The sequence below is a fragment of the Rhinatrema bivittatum genome, chromosome 2 (genome assembly GCF_901001135.1).
Source record: "Rhinatrema bivittatum chromosome 2, aRhiBiv1.1, whole genome shotgun sequence".
Classification (NCBI taxonomy): domain Eukaryota; kingdom Metazoa; phylum Chordata; class Amphibia; order Gymnophiona; family Rhinatrematidae; genus Rhinatrema; species Rhinatrema bivittatum.
This window is the reverse complement of record NC_042616.1, coordinates 227,269,581-227,288,573: the sequence shown is the minus strand read 5'-3', so window position 1 is coordinate 227,288,573 and position 18,993 is coordinate 227,269,581. Positions and strand designations below refer to the sequence as shown.

Sequence of the window (18,993 nt, the reverse complement as noted above, 5' to 3'; positions counted from 1 at the left end):
TCTATGCTGCTGTATCTTTTCCTGGGACTCCTGATTCCATGCCATGCTCTTTGGTCATGATCCAGCTGCCTTCTTGCTGATCTCTTCTGCCATGGCCCTTAGGCCATCCCCCTGAGTGCATTCTTTCTACATAGACTGGGGCCTGTATCTTGCCATAACATAGTTATGCTGCTATCAGCTGTAACATGACAGCTGTACTATAGCTATTGGGGTGCCACTTCTGCTTTCTATGGTCTTTGCTGTAATCATGATTGTGCAAAAAGCATAAGATGTTAAGCTTGTATATTTCATGATGCCATTTCTATGAATATATGTACAAGTCTGCACATTGACTTGCTTTTATTCTGTTGAATACATTTGTTCTGAAATAAACTGCTCATAGGTTAAAAAAAAACATTTCTGGTTATGTCTTTTCATTGTGTCTTTTTTTTCTTCTTAAGATTTGAGTAGGTCAAAGGTGTGGGCTCCACATGACCTTGCATGCCACAGTGTCCTTGCACATTCCAACTCACCTCTTATCTGGCAGGCAAGACCCTATGTCCTAGGCCATACAACTGACAGCTCAGTGTATGCTCCCAAGGAAGTTAGCAAGAGCTAAGCAAAATGTTCCTTACCATGGAGCTTCACTATTGGTTCCTGTTGCCTTCTTCAGACAACATACTCTTAGCTAAGTATGGGGTACATGGGCCTGTACATGAGATGGCCACTATCTAGCTAGTATTACGCTCCAAACACTGTCTGGTACAATAGGTGTTTAAATGCTTAGCTAAAAGGTCAGTAGCTATGTCCTCACTATGTGGGTGCCCAATGGGTTGTCTAGCTATGAACCGGTCATAATGCAGCTAGAACAAACCATTGGGCTATTCCATTGTGAAGATATATCATCTCTGACCAAATAATGGGCCTTCTCTCTGCCTCTGGCACCGAATGCTCTCATGACAGCACTCTTTTGTCAGAGGCCTACTTGCAAAATTACTGAAAGCCAAGGTGTGGTTCAGGTGTAGGGAGCAGAAATGTGCAGCTGCAGGGGGTAGGGCCAGAGAGTACATTGTGTACATGTAAAGCTTGTATGGTGTTAAGGGGAAGGTACAGTCATCCACACACAAGACAACCTTGGGCCCTCCTTACTTGTGTCCTCAGTCCAATGAAAATGCTATCTGGTCCAAACCCTTTTTAGGTGTCACATTACAGCAAATATGTCATCTACTTGCAGGCTATTGGAAGAGGGCATCAGCTGCAGTGTGACAACTGAGGAGGAGAGAGGGAGTAGTGTCGTGTTGCTAACAGGTATTAGAGAGATCCACAAGGCAGGCCAGTATAGGCATGGCAGCCAGTCTCTGGAAGTCTGCCTGGTCCCAAGCCACAGCATCAGCAACAGCCACCCTCTACACTGTCTACTCTTGGCCTATGGCTGTTCTCTACATGACACTACTCCCTTACTCCTCTTCACTAGTCACACAGCAGCTGATTCCCTCTTCCAGCAGCCTGCAACTAAACAGCAGTGCATAATACAACGCATGGTTACCGCACAAGTTAAACAGTATAAACAGATACTTGTCACCACTTCTATATATGGCACAGTAAATATATTCATCTAAAAATGTGTGAATCCAGGTAGGCCTACCCTGCCAGTGTACACAGATGGCAGAGAAAGTATGAAATGATGTGCCCTGGTGTGTCAGCCTCAGTGTAGACTGTGCATGAAATGATCTACAGCGAGGAGGCTAAGGAGGCCACTGTCATGAAAAAGGGGAAACTAAAGTTGGAGAGCTGGCAGGCCTCAGGCCTCTGTACCCCCCACATATTGGCAACATGCTGGCACTACACCCCTCCCCCAACCCATTTCTCAGTATAAGCCCAACATTGATGGCAAGAGGGGCCATTCTCTCTCCTCGTTCCTGCCATCCCTGCATCCACACATTCAGTGGACAGCTGTTTTACACCCACACCCCCCACCTCCAGAAACTGCTAGGCCTCCCTGGCAGCTGAACCTCAGAGTACAATGCACACCCCCAATTTACTAGCCTATTAGACCCACTCCAGGTACTAGGTGTAAGAGCCTCAGGGGCGGGGGTGGAGGATTAGATGTGCTCTACAGGCAGATATCAGTTCCTCTCAAAATGTGAGACTGCATATTGGCAGAATGACCCGGGCAATTGCCACACCCCACCCCATCTCAATGCGAGGTATTAACAGTAAAAGGCCTAGGGGGAATATCCTTGTTCTACCCATGAACCCATTCAGACACTAGTCCATACTATCATATCTTTGAGGTAGCCCTTTTCAAGAGTAGAAGCACTGCATCACTGCTCTCCAAGGCAAATGTGTGCCAAATTAATGTGCACACACATACACCCTGCCTGCTCAGGGGTATGCATTTTTTAGGTAAGGGAGGGAACTACCAGTCCAAGATCACCCCCAGACACAGATATTGACAGAAGCTAACACCAGATGTCACTTACCCAGACACACACTGAAACACATATCTGTTAGGAGTGACTAACAGCTACACTTCGTGCACCTACACGTGGCCAATGTATATGTTCCTGGCCTGTTTGTTCACAAGCAGCTTTAATGTCTGTGGCAGCCTGGTCCCTAGCTGCTAATGAATAATCGGAGTCCTTACTCGCCACATTATCTATACCTGCATGCATAAAAGACATCTGTCAGAGGCATATTGAAGACATACCGTATTTTTCGCTCCATAAGACGCACCTGACCATAAGACGCACCTAGGATTCAGAGGGGGAAAATTTAAAAAAAAAAAAAATTGTGCTAAACCGGTTCTGCGTCTGGGCGTCTTATGGAGCAAATTAGGGGAGTGCATAGGTTTTTTTTTTCTCCCCATTTTGTTTTCGGGTCTGGGGAGGGCCATTTCGGTCCACTCCCCAGATCAGAATATTTTTCTTTCTGTGGGAACCCCCAAACCCCCCCATCCCAACCCTTTAAATTAACAACCTCCACCCCCCTGACCCCCCCAAGACCTGCCGAATTAATTTCCTGCAACCCCCCACCCTCCTGACCCCCCCAAGACCTGCCGAATTAATTTCCTGCAACCCCCCACCCTCCTGACCCCCCCAAGACCTGCCAAACGTCCCTGGTGGTCCAGCGGGGGTCCAGGAGCGGTCCGGGAACGATCTCCTGGGCGTGAGCCGTCGGCTGCCAGTAAACAAAATGGCGCCGACGGCCCTATGCCCTCACTATGTCACTGAGACCGACCGCTGCTATTGGTCGGTCTCAGTGACATAGTGAGGGCATAGGGCCGTCGGCGCCATTTTGTTTACTGGCAGCTGACGGCCCTATGCCCTCACTATGTCACTGAGACCGACCAATAGCAGCGATCGGTCTCAGTGACATAGTGAGGGCATAGGGCCGTCGGCTGCCAGTAAACAAAATGGCGCCGACGGCCCTATGCCCTCACTATGTCACTGAGACCGACCAATAGCAGCGGTCGGTCTCAGTGACATAGTGAGGGCATAGGGCCGTCGGCGCCATTTTGTTTACTGGCAGCCGATGGCCCACGCCCAGGAGATCATTCCCGGACCCCCGCTGGACCACCAGGGACGTTTGGCAGGTCTTGGGGGGGTCAGGAGGGTGGGGGGTTGCAGGAAATTAATTTGTCAGGTCTTGGGGGGGGGTTTGTAGGAAATTAAGTCGGCAGGTCTTGGGGGAGTCGGGGGGGGGGGGGGGTTTGTTAGATTTTTGTTTGGTTTTTTTTTTATATTCGCTCCATAAGACGCACATACATTTTCCCCCCACCTTTGGGGGAAAAAAAGTGCGTCTTATGGAGCGAAAAATACGGTACTTTGGCTTAGGTACTGAAATGGGCCCCTTAAGGCCTCAGGTGGCACTAAATGGGTGTTTTGCAAGAGACCAACACAAAAAATGCATAAGCCTTAATGGTCAACACATGAGACCTCAGGCAGCAGTAGGCCCCTACATTCAGCACTGTGACTGGTTTACGATAGAGGCAGCTTGTAGGCTCCTGTGGTCCACAGCTGACATGAGACTAGACGCTGAGCTGAGGATAGAGATATTATCAGTCCACCTGCCTTGTTCACCACAAACTGTTACAGTGACAAACTACACATGAGACACAGCCTATGGGACAGCTACTCTTTCCTGGGGGCCTCACGTCAGGGCTGTCATCTGGACCAGCAAGGGCCTCTAACCCTAAGCCACCTGATAATAGATTACTCACCCAGGGCTCTGCCCTTTCTGCACACTGCTCACCCCAGGAGTCCTCAGCCTATGTGCTTTAAGGGTGCCCACAGATAGTATAAGGAATGGAACAGATACTAGCTAGCACTTCAAACACACAACTCTGCATAAATTCTAGGTACATACATACAGCTGCACAAGCTGACTAGCCCTGAGCTGGACAGGCTAAGGGCTGTACACCACCAACACATCTCCATAGTTGGCAAAGGCTACCTGTGACCTGTCCGGCTAGGACAATTGCTTCTAACACATTTTTGCAGTGGCTTAAATGAGGGTAAAGTTTGGTTGGGAGACATGTGGGTACTCTTAGAGTCCTTAGAAATTATACTGTGACCTTGACAAGTCCACGGTCACTTTCTAATACAGGTGAAGGCATGACACCATATGATTCTCTATCCTGTCTACATACAGTCAGAACAGCATCCTTGTCTAGCCTCCCTTAGAAGCTCACATAACCAACATGACACCACAACAGATAAGGGCCTCACCATCTTGACATGGTAGTTGATAGTTAGCCTAAGTAGCTGGAGCAGGGTGCATCTGTGTTTGGCTGCACCCGACCACAAACAGGTATGCTGGCCTGGTAAGACCTGTGAGCATTGTGGGAATGACATTATCCTTAATATGCACTTTAGGAAAGGCTGTAATGGCACACCAGCTAGTTGAGCACTCTGATGTCTGCTGTTGCTCTGCCACAGCTGATGCAGTGCTGGCATCAGTGTCTTTACAGGCCCTTGTAACTCAGTCCATCCCATATACAGGCACACAGCGTCTGAAGGACATAGATATCTGCTATGGAATGATCCAGTTAAATGTGTATTCTGAGAAACATATTTTTTATTAACAACCTGTAGCTTTAGAATGTACATTCAAATTTCTGAGTTACCTGGGCTTGATCTGAATTCTAGAGCTGGTAGCCTCCATGTTCCCAGACCTGCTGGAGTCCCAGCAGACCAATGCCACTATGTTGCCAACATGTGAGGCCTAGGACTGTGACAAGGGGTAGGGCCAGCCAGCCAAATACTGCAAGCTAGGGCAAGCTCTGTACACTGTGTTGGCAGGCCTATGCGAACACTGTATAGAGACATGGCTGTTTTTCACACACAATCATGCAGAAAACCTTAGGGCAGCCACATGTATTTGTTGTTCTCTTTACTTGGAGTATACTTTATCTAGTACAGTCAATTGCAGCATTGTCAAGATGAAGGCTAATTAGGCTTAAGTGGTTTCTTTACACACGGACCCAAACAGAGGAAGCTTGAGTTAAATAAAGATTCTCAAGAGGAAAGTTGATGCAGTCACTCTGCTCAACTTTCTTACATGGAATGAGAAGGAATAGTTGAGTGATAACCGGCAAAGTGGTGTTGTATGAGGGTTTGGTGAAGCTGGTTGCTACTCGGCGTGGTGTCCTGGGCTTCTGCGGGGGGACATGGGGAATCCTAGGGTAGGTCCTGAAGTATATCTATTGGTAGACCATGGCATAGATACATAGAAATGATGGCAGAAAAAGACCAAATGGCCCATCCAGTCTGCCCAGCAAGCTCCCACACTTATTTTCCCATACTTATCTATTTTACCGACCACCAAGTTCAGGGCACTTGTTGATTCGAATTTCCTGCCACCCACTGCTGTTGATGCAGAGAGTAATGTTGGAGTTGCATTAGAGGTGAAGCATAAGGCTTAATGGTTAAGGGTAGAAACCGCCGCATCAAGCAAGTTACCCCGATGCTTGCTTACCCAGACTGCACAGATCAAGACCTTATTGGATATTATCTGAATGTAAATCCTCTTTTCCACATTTCCCCCTGCCGTTGAAGCAGAGAGCAGCACTGTATATGCATTTAAAGTGAAGTATCAGGCTTAATTGGTTTAGGGTAGTAACCTCCGCAATAAGCAAGGTACCCCCCACGCTTACTTGTTTACCCAGACTGTGTAGTCCTGTCCTTGTTGGTTGTTGTCTGAATGCAAATCCTCTTTTCCACATTTACCCTTGCCGTTGAAGCAGAGAACAATGTTGGAGTTGCATTAACCGTGTGAAGGCTTATTGAGTAAGGGTAGTAATCACCAGGTAGTAGCCACCATTCCAGCAAGCCACCCCCATGGCTCTTCTCTTCATTCCCATCCTCTAGCCTTTATGGATCCTCAGTGTTTATCCCATTCCCCTTTGAAATCTTTCACAGTTTTAGTCTTTACCACTTCCTCCGGAAGGACATTCTAGGCATCCACCACCCTCTCTGCGAAGAAATACTTCCTGACATTGGTTCTGAGTCTTCCTCCCTGGAGTTTCAAATTGTGACCCCTAATTCTACTGATTTGTTTCCAACAGAAAAGGTTTGTTGTTGACCATGGATCATTAAAACCTTTCAAGTATCTGAAAGTCTGTATCATATCACCCCTGCTCCTCTCCTCCAGGGTATACATATTTAGGTTCTTCAATCTCTCCTCATAATTCATTTTATGAAGACCATCCACCTTTTTGGTCACCCTTCTCTGGACAGCCTCCATCCTGTCTCTGTCCCTTTGGAGATACGGTCTCCAGAACTGAACACAGTACTCCAGGTGAGGCCTCACCAAGGCCCTGTACAAGGGGATCATCACTTCCTTTCTCTTACTAGATATTACTTTATCTATGCAGCCCAGCATTCTTCTGACTTTAGCTATCGCCTTGTCACGTTGTTTCGCCGACTTCAGATCGTTAAACACTATCACCCCAAGGTCTCTCTCCTGCTCCATGCACATCAGCCCTTCACCCCCATCAAATACAGTTCTTTCAGATTTCCACACCCCATATGCATGACTCTGCACTTCTTGGCATTGAATCTCAGCTGCCATATCTTCAACCACTCTTTCAGCTTCCTTAAATCCCATCTCATTCTCTCCACGCCTTCCGGCGTGTCTACTCTGTTGCAGATCTTAGTATAATCCGCAAGAAGACAAACCTTACCTTCTATCCTGTCCGCAATATCACTCACAATGATATTGAACAGGACCGATCCCAACACCAATCCTTGCGGCACTCCGCTTAACACCGCTCTCTCTTCAGAGTAAGTTCCATTTACCATCACACATTGTCTTCTGTCTGACAAACAGTTTGCAATCCAGGCCATCACCTTGGCACTCACTCCTAATCTTCTCAATTTATTCACAAGCCTCCTGTATAAGGGCCATATCAAAAACTTTGCTGAAATCCAAGTAGATGACATCGAGCGCTCTTCCTCACTCTAATTCCCTATTCACTCAATCAAAAAAGTAAATCAGATTTGTCTGGCAGGACCTTCCCGTGGTGAATCCATGCTGCCTCTGGTCCAGCAATTCTTCTGACTGTAGATGGTTCACTATTCTTTCTTTCAGCAGTGACTCCATTACTTTTCCCACCACCAAGATGAGGCTAACCAGCCTGTAGTTTCCATCCTCCTTTCTGCTCCCACTCTTGTGAAGCGGGACCACCACCGCTCTTCTCCAATCACTCGGCACTATTCCCGTTTCTAGGGTTCTGTTAAACAGTTCGCACAGCGGACCCGCCGGCACATCTCTGAGCTCCCTCAGTATCCTGGGATGAACCTCATCAGGCCCCATGGCTTTGTCCACTTCCAGTTTTCCTAGCTCTTCCCATACATTCTCTTCTGTAAATGGAGTTTCATCTACTCCACTCCCCCTCCAGTTTCTTGTTAACTAGCAACGGTCCTTCTCCAGGGTCCTCTTTAGTGAACACCAAACTGAAGTATTCGTTTAATATTTCTGCCATTTCTTTGTCTCTCTCCACACACCTATCCTTTTCACCTTTCAATTTCACTATACCACTTTGGTCTTTTCTCCTTTCTCTGATGTATCTGAAAAATGTTTTGTCACCTCGCTTTACCTCTTTGGCAATCCTTTCTTCCACTTGACTTTTTGCTTTCTTGATTACTATCTTCTTCTCCCTCAGTTCCACCAGATATTCTTCCTTGTGAATCTCCCTTTGGGATCCTTTATATTTCTTAAACTGTTCTTTTAGCTTTTATTTTATCAGCCACCTCCTTTGAGAACCAGATAGGTTTCATTTTTCTCTTGCTTTTCTTTACTTTTCTAACATATAGATTAGTAGCCTTGGTAATGCTCCTTTTAATTTGGCCCACTGTTGTTCCACATCTCTCATTTTCTCCCAGCCTTCTAGTTCTTCCTTCAGGTACTTCCCCATTTCAACAAAGTCCATGTTTTTGAACTGCAAAACTTGGGTCTTCGTTGTCTTCTCCATATCCTATTTGTGATATAAAACCATACCGTTTGATGATCACTGGTGCTGAGGTGGGCACCCACCCGGACATTAGAGACATTATCTCAGTTAGGGAGCACTAAATCGAGTATAGTTCCCTCCCTCGTGGGTTCCATTACCATTTGTTTGAACAGAGCCCCTTGCAGGGCATCCACTATCTCTCTACTACTGTTAAATTCTGCAGAAGGGATTCTCTAGTCTACATACGGCAGAGTAAAATCTCCAACAATCACCACTCCCTTCTTTCCCATCTTTTGGATGTCTTCAATCGGATCTCCGTCAAGTTCTTCTATTTGATTTGCAAGCCTGTAAACCACTCCAATAAAAATGGATGCCCCATCATCTTTTTTTAGGACGGCCCTTAATACTTCTTCTTTTTCCCATCTTCCTTGTAGCTCAGATGCTTGGATATTATTTTTTACATAAAGAGCCACTCCTCCCCCTTGTCTGTCCTCTTTGTCCTTCCTTAACATGTTATAACCCGGTATGGCCGTATCCTAATCATGAGATTCCATGAACCACGCCTCCATGACAGCAACAATGTCCAAGTGTGTCTCCACCATTAGGGCTTGCAGATCTGGGATTTTATTATATAAGGTAAGATTATGGAATACACAGCAGAGCAGCACTATATCCACTACTCTGGGTAATGCATATATTAAAGCTCTTCCCCAGTTTTGTCCAAACAGCAAAATCTAATTTTCAGAACTCTGAAGGTGCATTCTATGACACAGTGAGTTGAACATAAGGCCTCGTTGTAACTCATCTCCGCCGGCATATTGGGAATTGCCACAGATGGTGAGAGGCCAGGTCCGGCAACCATATCCCAAATCTCCTGCGCAAAACCACAGAATGGCTGCATCATTCACCCCATGGTGACTTGTAGATATTAGTGGCAAAATGCAGCATGTAATAAGACAGTCTAAGGTAACCTAAATATTAGCATGGCTCTTCAAATACTATTTCCCTACACAAAGTCCATGGCACTTTTGGTGGTGACACTATGGGGTAGATTTTTAAAAATTGCACGATCGCGTACTTTTCTTCATGCACCAGGCGCGAACAAAAGTACGCTGGATTTTATAAGATATGCGCCTATCTTATAAAATCCGGGGTCGGCGCGCGCAAGGGGGTGCACATTTGTGCAACCTGCGCGCGCGCCGCCTGTTCCCTTCGAGGCCGCTCCGATTTCGGAGCGGCCTCGGAGGGAACTTTCCTTCGCCCTCCCTTCCCCTACCTAACCCATCCCCCCGGCCCTATCTAAACCCCCCCTCCTTACCTTTGTTGGCAGATTTACGCCTGCTAAAAGCAGATGTAAATCTGCGCGCGCCAGCAGGATGCTGGCGCGCCGTCACCCGACCCAGGAGCTGGTCCAGAGGCCTCGACCATGCCCCCGGGCCGGCGCCACATCCCCGGGTCCGCCCCCGAAACGCCGCGGCACGCCCCCTCCCCACCCCTTTTAGAAAGCCCTGGGACTTACATGCGTCCCGGGGCTCTGCGCGCGCCAGCGGCCTATGCAAAATAGACGCGCCGGCACGCGCAAATCCAGCCAGATTTACGCGCGCAGGGCATTTAAAATCCGCCCCTATATGTACAGTTTAGGACTTGCTTATTCTTTGCCAGCTCTTCCGAATGGCTAACTGCATGTGGTATTCCTAACAACTATGTGCCTGTTACTCATAAAGAAGCAAAGATTACCATATTGTAGCCCTCATCAAACCCTGGAGCTGTACATCACAACTGTCACACATGTCCTAGCCGATAACCTTCAAACGTCATGGTATCATAGTGCAAGTTCCTGCTTGCTGTATGTCCTCCCCAGGTACACATTGGTCTGAGCTGAAAAACTGAAGATGGTAGTCCAAATTATGGGCATGCCGTAGCTTTTGTTTTCCCTGTGTGATGGGCAAGACAAACTGTGGCTGACATCTTAGCTGACCGATAACTAACTGGCCACATGTAATCTGGCACTCACAGCAGTGTGAATACTAAAAGAATGTAAGTAACCCAACGCTGGAAATATGAGCTTGGAAAGGACAAATGTATTCAGTGAAGCCTTAGAAAGTGTGTAGTGACTGCCCGCTCACAAAGCTTTGTGACAAGTGCAACATGTGGGAACACAACATTAGCAGTCCTCTCCAGTATGGCAAAAGAAAGCCAGGCTCTGGCATATATACCTAACAGTACCAGGCATTTGTCTTTTAAGCAATACTGTAATTCCCCCACAGCCCCCCTCCCCCCCCATATCCTAGCTGGTTGATGGAAACACAGAGCCAGAGAGTAAATAGAGAAAGAAGCATGTCTCTTACCTATGAGCCAATTGTCACCATAAAAGATCCTCAAATTCTTCAAAGAAGCCTCATTGCCTAAGTATAAAAGAATCGTGCGCAGCTCCAGGGTGTCTTGCCATGATGTTGAGAATGCGCAGTTGTGTGTCACAGACTACTTGCATGTTGATGGAGTTTTCTGTCACGGAAGATCTCCTTCCTGCTATGTGAGTGCAGTCAGTAACTCCCATTACATTGGGAAAGTGTGTAATCACTTAAAAATCTCTCTTGATATCCATTAAGTCCTGCCTGTCCCGAGGGAATGCTATGTAGTGCTCAATGTGGTCACATATTGCTTCTATGACCTGGCCCAGACAGTGTGAGAAAGTGCTCTGGGCCATTCCCCTGACAACCCCTACTGTATCTTGGAAGGAGCTGGATGCCAGGAACTGCAGGGTGGCCAATAGTTTGGTGAGGCCTGGTATAGAGTGAGACCATTCTGTGACCGGATCCAGATCCCCTCTTATTTCCTCCTGTAATTCCAGGATAGCCCGAGAGCTGAGGCGATACCTTCTTAACACATATTCTTCTGGCATGTCCAGCAAAAATGTTCGTGGAGGAAAAATGTGCTCCCTGTATCTCCTCCTCCATGGCCGCCTCCATGATGCTCTCCCTGCAGGGCCATTGACTCAGGCTCTGATGCAGGGACTTCCCTAGGAGGCGATAGGAACGTCCCTTGCCTATTCTAGTAGTTGTTCTTCTTCTTCTTCTTCTCCTTTTTGTTGTTAGCTGTGATGATCCTCCTCGAGCATCCAGTATCCATTCAAAAGTACACTTGCGACAAACAAAATGGGTCTAGGAAGGCAGGCCAGGTATGAACAGGTGTTTTTAATAGCCCAGGAGGGGGTGGTAGGTGTTTTTGCTATTAGGCCTCATTTTATCACACACAATAATAGCCGTGAACCAGGCTAACGGTCATGCACTTGCAATAAGAACGTTTTTGGCTCGTACTGCATTATTGTGCGTTAATCTAACTCATTCGGTGGTAGGAGACCCTCCTTTGCATTAACTCCTCCCAATCTCCTCCCACTTGCATACTCAATGCAGAATTTCCATACACATTTGTATTCTGATATTTATTGCATGTGTTAGGGTCTTATCGAATTAAAAAATGACCCTGCTAGTGTTTATCGCATGGACATTGAATGATATAAACTATTCCCATGGATTTGCAGTTATTATTGTATCTCAAATCAATGATGATGCCTAACAAAGGTATAGACATCGCATCGATCTTCACTGAAACCTTGCATATTGAGGAAACTCCACATGGCTGATGTCTAAATGGCAATACAGTGGATCTTGCTTTCATACACATGCCCTGTTGCACAATATCAGACTTGATCAAAAGATCTCATAAATTAATCCCATGGGTATACATAATCAGTGGGGGATCCTTGAACCCCAAATGGAATTGTAATATATGCCAGTGATGAAGAATGGAGGCTCTAACTTCTTTCACCTGAACTGTAAAAGGTACAACACATATTAACTTGAAATCACTTCTCTTTGTCAGTCAAGAAACAGCCATTCTCAATGTTAATATTTGGCTCACAAAAAAGCTTTGCAAACACAAACTTTTGAATATCCTTTGGCTAAATAAAACACCCAAACTTTATAAATGCCTATGTCTGAAAATCAAGTAAAGTTGTACAAATGTGCTGGAGCCTCAGAAATTGGCTCACAGGTGGTAAGCACTGTTTCAGAAAGCGTGGGTGAGCCCTATCAAAGCGCAACAGGCTATTGCAGTCCATTGGTTTACAGAACAGTGTGGTTCAGAAGCCATCGATGGTCTTCATATTAATCAAGTCCAAGAATGTAATCTCATTCTCATTGATGGTGGCCATAAATTTCAGTCAAAAAAAATCTTCAAAAAGAGAAACTGAACCCATAATACAAACACATCATCTATATAACATCTCCAGATTACAGGATGTGATAAAAATTGATGCTCATGCCTCCAAGATTCCTCAAACCAATCCATACAAGTTGGCCAGATTGGACGCCATAGTGGCCCAGGGTCCCTCATGGCTGTCTCTGTTGGTAATACTGCTTATCAAAAGCAGAAAGGTTTTTTGTTGATACTATTTCCAGTAAACTTAATAAAAATAAAATAGGTATACGTGGGCATAAATCAAGATACCAAGCAGCCTCCTCAAGTGCATGCTGCTGTGGGATGTTTGTATAGAGCGCTTCTACATCCAGGTTGGCTAATAATGTGCCTGAAGCATAACAATGCAAGCTCTCCAGCTGCATAATCATATCTCGAGAATCGCATACATATAGCAGTGGTGAAGCCAAAAATAGAGCTAAAAAATGCAACTAGAAAATTTAAAAAGAAATCTTTTGAGGTGAATGATAGAGAAGACAAAAAAGTGGTTGTCCACTTGCTGACACCCTCATTATATAGATGATCGGGGACACACAACAATTTTCATTGAATTTAGGGTGCGAGCATTATTTAATATTGTCTATCTTTTGGACTGTGTTGTGGATTTTTTGTGAGATAGCATTTTTCTCTTTTGTTATTTTTTTTTTAACTTTGTACCATGAACAAGTTGTGTCAGCTTTTGTTCACTCAGAGATTCTTTGAAGCATAGAGTTTGACCAGGGGTGCCTAAACTTTTGCACACAACTGTAAGTACACTACATATGATACCATCTAAATACATTGATTAGATTTGTTTGGCATGAATTCCATTTAGTAAAAACCATACTGCCTTGGATCCTGCATCCTGCTGGATTCAAGATATAAGAACAAAAGAAATTGCCATGCTGGTTCAGACCAAGGGTCCATCAAGCCCAGCATCCTGTTTCCAGCAGAGGCCAAAACCAGGCCACAAGAACCTGGCAATTACCCAAACACTAAGAAGAACCCATGCTACTGATGCAACTAATAGCAGTGGCTATTCCCTAAGTATAATTGATTAATAGCCATTAATGGACTTCTACTCCAAGAACTTATCGAAACCTTTTTTGAACCCAGCTGCTCTAACTGCATTAACCACATCCTCTGGCAACAAATTCCAGAGCTTTATTGTGCGTTGAGTGAAAAAGAATTTTCTCCGATTAGTCTTAAATGTGCTACTTGCTAACTTGCTAATAGTCCTTCTATTATTTGAAAGTGTAACTAACGAGTCACATCTATTCATTCAAGATCTCTCATGATCTTAAAGACCTCTATCATATCCCCCTCAGCCGTCTCTTCTCCAAGCTGAACAGCCCTAACCTCTTCAGCCTTTCCTCATAGGGGAGCTGTTCCATCTTTTATCATTTTGGTTGCCCTCTCTGTACCTTCTCCATTGCAACTATATCTTTTTTGAGATGTGGCGACCAGAATTGTACACAGTATTCAAGATGCAGTCTCACCATGGAGCGATACAGAGGCATTATGACATTTTCCGTTCTATTAACCATTCCCTTCTTATCAATTATCCTTTCCTGCTGCAATCAAGATAAAAAGATGAGTAATGCCATGTTGGATCAATCCAGGGTCCATCGAGCCCAGTATCGTGTCTCCGATAGTGGCCAGTCTGGATTGCCAGCCGGCAGATCATAAAAAGTAGATCTATTTCCTATTACTCAGGGATAGCAATTTCTTTCTTTAGTTTACCTGGCTAATAATGTTTTATGGACTTTTCCTCCAGGAATTTGTTCCTCTCTTAAATCCAGCTATACTGTTCTCTTTGACCGTGTCTCTGGCAAAAGATTTCTCAATATGATTGTATGTTGATTGAAAAAGTACTTTCTACATTTTGTTTAAATCTGCTGGTTGTAAATTTCATGGCGTAGCCCCATGTTTTAGTATTTCTTGGCTGCTGCCACACTCTGAACTGAGGATTTCAGTGTATTCTCCACAAGGACTCCAAGGTCCTTTTCCTGGGTGGTGACTCCCAATATAGAACCCAGTTTTGGGTGCCTGTAGTTAGGATTTTTTTCTCTATATGCATCACTTTGCATTTTTCCGCATTAAATTTCATCTGCCGTTCAGATGCTCAGGCTCCTAGTCTCATGCACATCCACTGCGCCTTTAGAAACTTTTAATAATTTTGTGTCATCTTCAAATATGATCACCTCACTTGTTACCTTTTCTAGATCATTTATGAAAAATTAAACAACACAGATCCCAGTGCTACTCCATTAATAACCATTCTCCATTTGGAAAAGTGTCCATTTACTTCTACTCTGTTTCCCATCTTTTAACCAGTTACCAATTCACAATAGGACCCTGCCCATGACTTTGTCATATACCAAGAAACAATGGAGAGCAAAGCAACCACACCAACATTAAATAAATAGCAAGTGCAGTCCAATATATTTTTGATCTATGGAAAACTGTAGTTAAAGATTCAAATCCAGAATATTTGCTTCAGACCTAAATTAATAAAAAAAAAACATGATATTGTGATTCCAAGGAAATATGTTTTTATATATAAGAATCAATAGCTTGTCAGTCCCCCGACATGGTTCGTGTTTTGCATGGAGGCTGCATTGGGAAGGACAAGATCAACCTCAGAGATTTATTTCATACTAAAAAAGATCATCGTAACTCTGTACAGTATTTTGTCATCATATTTGTTATATCTTGTGTTGTTGGTAGCCTTGCTGTTTGAGCTGTTGTTTAACTATTTACTATTGCTCTTTTATAGTATGAAATAAATCTCTGATGTTGATCCCAAAGTAGCCTCCATGCAAAACACAGACCATGTTGGGAACCAATTTTTCCTTGGAAGTAAAATATCACATTTTTTAAATTAAATTAGGATTGAAGCAGGAATTTTGGATTTGAATTTTTATTACAGTATACTACAGATAAAATATTGGCCCACAATTCCTACTTTTTATAAACTTTGTCATATGCCATCTGAAAATAGATGATGATGATAAAGATTGAAACCATAAACAAAAGCACCATTTTTATTCCAGTTAATGTAAAAAATAAGAATTATATTAGTTTTTAAGAAAAAAGTATAAGAAAGGTGCTGAAAGGAGAGAATAAAGTCTATTAGTAAAAATCCTGCTTTTTCGAGGAAAACAGATAGCATATTGGTTTAATATACTCTAATAAAGTTCCAAGATCTATTAGTTATTCACCTACTCTACCACTCTTAGGACCTCTACATATTTGCCCTGCGGTAAACATGTGTAGAATACCCAATAATGATAAAGTACCAGAAAATCAAGTTATATATGCTAGCCATATCTGGATATACCAAAATATCTTGATTACATCCTTGCAGGAATTATAAAATGTTTAGTGAATCTTTTTTTCAGTTAAACTATGATAATTGTAATATAGTTTTTTTTCTTTCAGGTTTCCCGAAATGCAGTATTTCCAGCAAGAGAATGTGAGAAAAATTCTTACAGATGTTCTCTTCTGTTATGCTAGAGAAAATGAGCACTTGCTTTATAAACAGGTAACAAAAATATCATACAGGTGGCATTGGTTGATTCAATCATTTCTATACAGCTTGTGAAATGATTGAGCATTAATACAGGTGTATTGTATCCAAGCATTATCAAAATTCTACAGCAATCAAAAGGCTGCTTGTCATCTGCATGAGAAATGTTCTGAGATACATACACTTTTTCTCATTATAACATATTTTTCCAAATTGTCTGATTCTAAGTCTTTTAAATCTTCCTGTAACTTTTTCTTTCAAAAGTGAGGTGATGAATACAATTTTTGTTACCAATCTAACTGTATTATTACTTTAAAATAGATCATTTACTTCATTTATATATATAAATATATATGTATGCATTGTGTGTATCTTTCTATATATCCCTTTATATAGATTTTGAGTAGGCATACATATATCTATATATCTCAGTTTTCTGCACTGCTTCCAAGCAATTCAATTGATGTGCCCTAAATATGGTCCACTTTTTTCCAGCTGATTGCTTTACCCCTGTTCTTTTGCTCTTTCTTCTATTTTCCTGTTTCTCCTCTGAACTATCTCCTCCGCTGTTTTACTTAATTCCCATTCCTCCTTTCTTCCCACACCTTGTTTAATGTTCTTCGTCTGTTAAAGCCACTCTTTCTTCGTTCTTTATATGTCTTTCTTTATCTAACATGCTATGTTATTCTTTGACCCTGTTTATGTAGTTTTTTTTCACATCATCATGTACCAATATGTTTTCTAGTGCCTCAAAACAGTTCAGAAGTTAAGTCTGTTCTATTTGCCCTATAAATACTTTTCAAGCTGTAACTTTGGAAATTTAAAAATGGGTGACATGAAATTATTAATTGAAATAATTTCTGTTCAGGCTAATAACTTATTGAAGATTATCTGCAAAGTTGAGACACTTAGGGAACCTGGTGATACCAGTTATTTTCAGCAATTTTTCAAAATTATAGTCTTTGATACATTAAATTACTATTTACATTTATAAATGTAGCCGCGTGTATCTTCTAAAATCCTGGATCGGCGCACGCAAGGCTGCCGATTTTGGGCAGCCGGCGCACGCCGAACTGCGCAGCCTGTCTCCGTTCCCTCCGAGGCCGCTCCGAAATCGGAGCGGCCTCAGAGGGAACTTTCTTTCGCCCTCCCCTCACCTTCCCCTACCTAACCCACCCCCCCGGCCCTATCTAAACCCCCCCCCTACCTTTATCCACGGATTTATGCCTCCCGGAGGGAGACGTAAATCCACGCGCACAAGCGGGCTGCTGGCGCGCGAGTCTCGACCCGGGGGCGGTTCCGGAGGGCGCAGCCACGCCCTCGAAACGCCCCGGGCTGAAACCACGCCCCCGGTCCTGCCCCTGAAACGTCCCGCCCCGCCCCAAAACGCCGCGTCGTTCGGCCCCGCCCCCGACACGCCCCCTTCCAAAAACTCTGGGACCTACACGCGTCCCGGGGTTCTGCGCACGCCGGCGGCCTATGGAAAATAGGCGCGCCGGCGCGCAAGGCCCTGCTCGCGTAAATCCCTAACCAAAAAATACATGTTAATAGCTGATATACTACAAGAAAAAAACCCTGATTTCATAGCCATAACAAAAACATGGTTCAAAAATACCGATCAAGTACTAATGAACCAAATTGACAACAGTGCATATGACACCTTCTCAATCCTTCGCAAGTACCGAAGAGGAGGTGGGCTGCTACTCATTATAAAGAAACATTTCTCAATGAAAGTGATCCCACACAATCTCCCAAAACAATTTGAAATATCTCTCTTTGACTCACAAAACTTACAAATTTGCCTAGTATACTGCCCACCCAAGCTTCTAGATAACGATATCTCTCCGCTACTGGAATTCCTAATTACAAACATAAGTATGAAAAAACCTACCATCATCCTTGCCGATTTCAATCTGCACACAGATACAAATCCCAGATCGCAAAATTGCCAAACACTACTAGACATGCTTTCAAGCCTAAACTGCAACCTACAAGTGAACAACCCCACACACAAAGCGGGTCACACACTAGACCTGATTTTTATGAATAACTATTTCTCAGACACATCTATTACATACAAACCAGTCCCCTGGTCCGATCACTACCTCATACAATGCATGACAAAAACTAAGATCAACAACGCAACAAAAACAAGCGAATCACAACGAACATTCAAATACTGACCTCCCTTCCAAACCAACCTTCTCCAACAGGAACTTGGGAAAGAACTTGCAAATCTGGACCTCTCAAATATAAACAACGCTATCAATTCCTGGTTTCAAATTACAGAAGACACAGCAAATTTTATAAACCCTGAGAAATTTAAGCAAATAAAAAATCATAAAGAGCAAAAGAACCCATGGTTCAATTCACAACTAAGAAACATGAAATCAAACCTGAGGAAATGTGAAAAAGAATGGCAAAAAAACAAGTGCTCCATAACTCTGCAGAGATATCGCACACAACTAGCCACCTATAAAAAAAAAAATGATACTGAATACTAAACGTGACTACTACAGCAAAAAGATCAAAAACTCCTCCAACAACTCCAAATCCCTTTATAACATAGTTAATAACCTCATTTCTGAAAACATCTACCCCACCACAACCAAATCCAAAAATTTAAGCCAAGACTTAGCGACATTCTTCAAGAACAAAATAACCAAATTAACGGATGCCCTCATCGACTCCTCAATTGAAGAAAACCAAATAGACACTTCAGTCCCAACAACATGGTCTAATTTCGAACCAATATCCACCACGGAAACAGAAAAAATGCTAAGAAAAATAA

General features: G+C 43.7%; 1 protein-coding gene across 11 annotated transcripts in view; it reads left to right on the top strand.

Moving 5' to 3' along the window:
- TBC1D5 (TBC1 domain family member 5) overlaps nt 1-18,993 on the top strand; it is a 1,653,915-nt gene that overhangs the window by 956,727 nt on the left and 678,195 nt on the right. For all 11 annotated transcript variants that reach the window (XM_029589267.1, XM_029589269.1, XM_029589266.1 and 8 more), the window contains one exon: nt 16,115-16,217. In XM_029589267.1, coding sequence (XP_029445127.1) covers nt 16,115-16,217 — 103 coding nt within the window. The remainder of the gene's footprint in view (nt 1-16,114; nt 16,218-18,993) is intronic.